The 6,719-nt window shown below is 41.4% G+C and overlaps 1 protein-coding gene across 1 annotated transcript; it reads left to right on the forward strand.

The window, feature by feature from the left end:
- Positions 1–1,595: 1,595 nt before the first annotated feature.
- Positions 1,596–2,996, forward strand: LOC308316911 (signal recognition particle subunit SRP54-like; the record flags this gene model as incomplete). Its single annotated transcript, XM_080765696.1, has 1 exon — positions 1,596–2,996. One exon carries the CDS (start codon positions 1,596–1,598, stop codon positions 2,994–2,996), a length of 1,401 nt encoding a protein of 466 aa, XP_080621822.1.
- Positions 2,997–6,719: the final 3,723 nt, after the last annotated feature.

Below are 6,719 nucleotides of genomic sequence, written 5' to 3' on the forward strand. Positions count from 1 at the left end.
CTATATAAAGGCTATAGTCTATATAAAGGCTATAGTCCATAGTCTATATAAAGGCTATAGTCCATAGTCTATATAAAGGCTATAGTCTATATAAAGGCTATAGTCCATAGTCTATATAAAGGCTATAGTCTATATAAAGGCTATAGTCCATAGTCTATATAAAGGCTATAGTCCATAGTCTATATAAAGGCTATAGTCCATAGTCTCGGACAGCATATACAGTATAATGTGGCCTTTGGCCAATAGGAGTTCATTTGGTGACCATATGGCATGACCTCTTATGCCATGAACTGATACAATGTGCCTAAGTACTGTATTGCATACGTGGAACCCTAAATTACGTATAAAGTCCCCCCATATTCTTCCATACTGTACACGTTTTCCCTGTTTTTTTGTTCTGATTTCTTTTTTGCATAAAAGTGTATGATGTGATGAATTGAAAATGGAGGACCTGATAGTGCTTTTTCTGGTTGTATCCAGATTTTGTATTGACCTGTACCTTCATTGAAATGTACTAATTCTGCTGAGAAAAATCTTGAAGCACTGCACAACATAAACAACTGCAGTAAAACAAAATATGTAATAAAATATAATCAAAGTAAGGCATAAAACAAGGGTGGGCTAAATACCATGACATGGGCTTAGAGTAGAGAATGTGTTCCAGTAGTCATACATGTTGTTCTTCTTCTTCATCACTAGAGGACAGCCATGAGCTGTGTAAAAGAATAAAGGAGGGAGTGTGTGTGTGTGTGTGTGTGTGTGTGTGTGTGTGCACGCGCATTGGACGCAGAGGTGAATACATAGTTTGCCCAACACAATACTTTCACAGCTTAATGTGCATGCAGTAGTAGTGGAAGTATAGAATTAAGTACTGCTGATGCTAAAGTATTTGAGCAAATCAAAGACATTTTGTACAAAATGCCACACCCAAATGTTTCAAATCTCCTCAAGGTGCCTCTACATTCAGCCAACTTCATGTTTTGACTGCTGTATAATTGGGCATGGCTGACCTAGAACTCCATACAATGTTAGTTGGCTGACACATTGCGTCATCATTGGGTTTTCGCAGAATCCAGGTTTGTTGATACTAGGTTGCCATAGTAACCCAATATGTTTGAGTCGGTCCAGATTGTGTTTGATAGTCATGATACATGATACTAGTCTGCCATCATGGACTCCATATGGCTGACCTAGCCTTGCCCAAATTTGCACATGTCCATATATGGAGCTGGCAGACACATCATGACATTGATGGGATGGGCATCCCCACCAGACAGTATATAATTAATCACATTCTCATAGAGTTTATGAACTTTGATCCAAAACCCATACTACATGTTCTGCTACTAGTCACCAGTCGGTCGGTCCTCAATTTCTCGTTTGTGGGGATCAATTAAACTGGAGAGACATTAATACGTCTTCATGCCCATATATATGGAGCTGTCTGACACGTGGTGACATCATTGGGATGACACGGACATCCCGCAGTATAAAACGGCATTCTCAGAGAGTATATGAACCACTCATATCTCCATTAGTTCTCCAGCACGACTATCACAGAGACCACCATTCCAACGAGACATTAATGCGTCACCATGGTTCTAGCCGACCTGGGGAAGAAGATCACCTCAGCGCTGAGGTCTCTAAGTAATGCCATTGTTATCAATGAGGAATTGTTAAACAACATGTTGACGGAGGTTTGTACAGCCTTGTTAGAGGCTGATGTCAACATTAAACTTGTCAAACGGCTACGAGAGAATGTCAAGTCTGCCATTGTCCTGGAAGAGATGGCTTCTGGTCTGAACAAGAAAAAGATGATCCAATGTGCTGTGTTCAAAGAATTGGTTCAGCTGGTCGATCCAGGCGTGAATGCTTGGAATCCAACCAAAGGGAAAAACAGTGTCATCATGTTTGTTGGTCTGCAGGGCAGTGGAAAAACTACGACCTGCTCTAAGATGGCGTATTTCTACCAAAGAAAAGGGTGGAAGACCTGTTTGATCTGTGCTGACACCTACAGAGCCGGTGCCTTTGATCAGTTGAAACAGAATGCTACAAAAGCCAGAATTCCTTTCTATGGAAGTTACTCAGAGGTGGATCCGGTTGTCATTGCAGCAGAGGGAGTAAAGAGGTTTAAATCAGAGAACTTTGAGATCATCATTGTTGACACGAGTGGACGACACAAACAAGAAGAATCTCTTTTTGAAGAGATGCTGCAAGTTTCCAATGCTGTGCAACCAGACAACATAGTGTATGTGATGGACGCATCTATTGGCCAGGCCTGTGAATCTCAGGCGAAAGCTTTTAAAGAAAAAGTAGACGTGGCCTCAGTCATCGTTACTAAACTGGACGGACACGCTAAAGGAGGAGGGGCCCTCAGTGCTGTTGCTGCCACTAAGAGTCCAATCATCTTTATTGGAACAGGTGAACACATAGATGATTTTGAGCCTTTTAAATCACAAGCCTTCATCAAAAAACTGCTGGGAATGGGAGACATCGAGGGATTGTTCAACAAAATTAATGAATTGAAACTGGAAGACAATGAAGAACTCATGAATAATTTGATACATGGTCAGATCACCATGCGTAGCATGTATGAACTGTTTCAGAATATGGGACCATTTGGACATTTTATGCAAATGGTTCCAGGTTTTGGCTTCATGAGCAAACAAAATGAACAGCATATATCGGCAAAACTGAAGAAACACATGACAATCATGGATAGTATGAATGACCAAGAGTTGGATGACAAGGATGTTCCTAAGCTCTTCAGTAAAGAACCCAACAGGATCCAGAGGGTTGCTCGGGGGGCAGGGGTTGCAACCAGTGATGTTCAGGAGTTACTGACCAAGTTCTCTCTGATTGGAGGCAGCATGGGGATTTTTAAAGGTGGATACATGAACCAGATGTTGAAGATGATGGACCCCCGAAACCTGAATCACATGGGTGGCATGGATGGTCTCCGATGTGATGAGATGCAAAGCGAGGATGTGGACTAGCTTACACCAACTCATGACAGCTAGGGGTGCATGTGTTTGGTCCGACGTACTAACAGCCCGATAGGCATTCGACCAACACCCTAACCCTAACCTCATAGGGAAGCAACAGGTTAGTTTTAACCTGCCACGCATGTCGGGAGCCACGGGTGAGTTTTAACCGGCCACGGGTAAATTGTAACCGGCCACGCATGTCGGAAGCAACAGTGTTGTTGGACTACTGCCTGTTAGACTGTTAGTATGTCTAACCAACGTATGTACCCCGACTCGGGTAACACTGCCCTCCACTGTTCCTTTTCTTTACTATGTGTCAGAGATAGTCAAGGTCAAGGAGTGTCTCCTTCTTGCCAACTGATTGCATGTCTCACAGGCATGGTCGCGTGATTCAATACTACGACTGTCTCTAGACATGGTAACGCCCCACCTTCTACCCATACTGCCCGTCTTACCAGAGCTTCCTCCGAGGTGGATAGTCTGGTGACACTGACGTGAGGTTACTCCGTGGTGGGAAATAAGTATTGCTCTGTGTTAGCATTGCCATGGGGGGGGGGGGGGGGGTTCTGCTCCCTGACACCTTTCAGTATCCTTCCAAGAGCCCCTTGCTGTTTGGTCTAAGGCAGCAGAGAGAGAGGGTGGTTAATTATCCTTCTTAGTTAGGACACCTGACCAATATTGGACCAATGTCAATGATCATTGTTCATCGCAGCTTTGTATGTATGTTTGGTTGATACATTCCAGGACTTCATCTGCAGCAGTGATTCTCAAAGTTTTTTTCAAGGACAAATGCAACCAATTTGTACATCTCTCAGAGTTACAGACCTGTAAAGGCTCTTACATAGTCTGGATTTACGGTGGTTAGGTGACCACCGAACTACAACATGACGTCACGAGCCGCGCTGAACAGCAAACCACCGCCACCGCCCCAGCCCTTCTCTCTGTTTTTACTCACCACCGTGCAACGTTATTTCAGCTCCGGTGGTGAGCTTGGTCAGCTCACCACCGGAGCGGTGGTCACCTCACCACCGAAAATCCAGACTATGAGAACCAGTGATCTACAGGCACAGATCTACTTTAGATTCTAAAGTAGATATAGGCCTACTTTAGATTCTAAAGTAGATATACTTTAGATTATAAAGTAGATATACTTTAGATTGTAAAGTAGATGTGTGGATGGAATATCACATTGGATGGAATAAAACATGATGTTCTAAAGTTTAAAACATCAGGTGTTATTCCATCCGAAATGTTAAATTAAGTACAGTACTTGATTAAATGTAAGTTACTTAGTTACTTTCCACCACTGATGATAAGGTGTGAATCGGCTATACTGTCAAAAATAATGAGTACAAAAATGTACTGTGATATCAGAAAAGAAGCACGTTCTAACAAAAATAAATGTTTCACTCTATTTGTATTTAATCTCAACAACAACCTCGATCTGGTCATTCATTTTGATCATCGGTGGCAATAATGTGTTTTATCACTTTCTGGTCAGACTGAATAAATTAAATACAGTATGCATTCCTTTTGGAAAATGTAGTCTGATCTCTGTCTCACTCACTGGAGCAGTTCTGTCATACTCCAGGACACTTCGACCTGAACCTACTGCCACTCTGCCTGACAATGAAGTGATGCTAAGTGACTTGTGAATAACAATCTTTGGAAGCTGTCAAAAGCTGTCAAAGCCTTGAGATGATGCAACACCTTGATAAGATAAATCTTTATTGATCCCTGAGGGGAATTCAGGTGTCATCAGCAGTGAGAATGATATATATATATAAAAGAGACAGATACGAACGAGTGTAAAGATACAAATTTTAAATATTGAGCTGTTAGCTAGATAGCTAGATATCTGCAATGGAGCTCTGAATGAGTGAATTACACTGTGTGACTGTGGATTTCGTGTTGTTGTTCAGCACCTGTGAAACATTATTATTGGGATGTGCATGCTTCCATTTGGTCTCTATTATAACATAATTATGTGTAGTCTGTCAATACAGTGAATAAATGTACATGTGTTCAGAGTGACTCACTGCCAGTGTATCAGCCTGATGACTTAAGAGTCTAATATCTCCTCCAGTCCATATGATATCCCTTTGGTCTATAGTTAAGATATTGGACTTTCCATGATTGAACAAAATTGGTTGGGTGTTGTGCAGCACAGCAGTTGAATGAGCTCTTCAATATGGAGTTCGAACCTGACCCTTATGTGTCTGATTCTTGGACTGCCTGATAATAAGGTTGTTAACAAGTTCCATAAACGTTTGTTTAATCTTTTAACTTATGCTGCTATAGGAAATATATTCTGCTGTCTTGGATTAATGAGAAACCACCAACAAAGAAAGATTGGCACAAAATAATCATGCAGTGCATGCCGTTGGAATTCTTAACATGCCTGCTACGCTCCACAACAGATGCCTTCTATAAAATATGGGACCCATATTTCGTTTTATTTGCCCTCAATTAGCTGCCACCTTAACCATAAGGGTTCCTTGACATAAACGATACCACTAACTATGATCGATAGGATCATCATTCTTTATTTATTTACTTTATTTTAATTTACTGTTTACCTTCTGCTGTGGGTTGATACTATTATATTGTCTTATTATTATTATTATTATTATTACATTTTCTCTGGGTAGTTGTTTACACATCTAGACTAGCTGTCAAGCACCAAACAATGTGTCAAGATTCAATAATTTATTTGCCATGTCAACAAGTTGATAGGAATTTGTCTTGGTTCATACTCAACATATACAGACAACCATAGATACACAAACAAGAAGGACAGTACAATACAAAAACAAAAACCAGCAGCATAGGAAATTACATTCCGTTTTTTAAAGTGCTATATGCATATACTATGAGTTCAGATGTCTAATGGCTACGGGGTAATTAAGCGCTATCCCTGAAGCGACATGTTGAGCTCTGGATACTTCTATATCTCCTGCCTGATGGGAGGAGATTGAAGAGGTGATGTGCAGGATGGGAGTTGTCTGCAATGATTTTATTTGCCTTCCTAATTATTCGCGACGTACTACTCTTTCCAGCTTTGATTTGTCTTGAGAGGTTGTGTGACCAAACCATACAAGCATAGAGAAGGTGAGAACACTTTCAATAGTGGCCCTATAGAAGTGAGTCATGGCTGCTTGGCTGACTTTGAACTTCTTAAGCTGCCGCAGGAAATAGAGGCTGGTGTGATTTGCTTATTATGAGACTGGTGTTAAGATCCCATGATAAGGACTCATGGATGGTGGTCCCTAGGAACCGGAAGGAGGAAACTCTTTCTACCTCTTCCCCATTGATGAAGAGGGGGGGGGAGGGTACACGATTTATTTTTCCTAAAATCTATGAACATCTCTTTGGTTTTAGAGATGTTTAGAATCAAGTTGTAACTCTCACACCATCTCACCAGCTCCTCTACTGCTCTGCGGTAGTCGGTTTCAACCTCGTTGGTAATAAGACCTACTAAAGATGTGTCATCAGCAAACTTATACATCATAACTGTACTAAAGTGAGATTGACAGAAATGAGTGTATAATGAGTACAGAAGTGGAGAAAGGACTTACCCCTGGGGGGCCCCAGTGTTTAGGAGCCTCGACAGCGAGACAAGGTCACCTATTTTGACCACCTGTTTCCTGTCACATAGAAAATTAAAGATCCATTTACATAGATGTGATCTGACGCCTAGCTCCTGTAGGGTTGAAATCAGCTTCCCCGGCA

Source organism: Protomyctophum bolini, assembly GCF_963924005.1.
Source record: "Protomyctophum bolini genome assembly, chromosome: 6".
Taxonomy (NCBI): Eukaryota; Metazoa; Chordata; class Actinopteri; order Myctophiformes; family Myctophidae; genus Protomyctophum; species Protomyctophum bolini.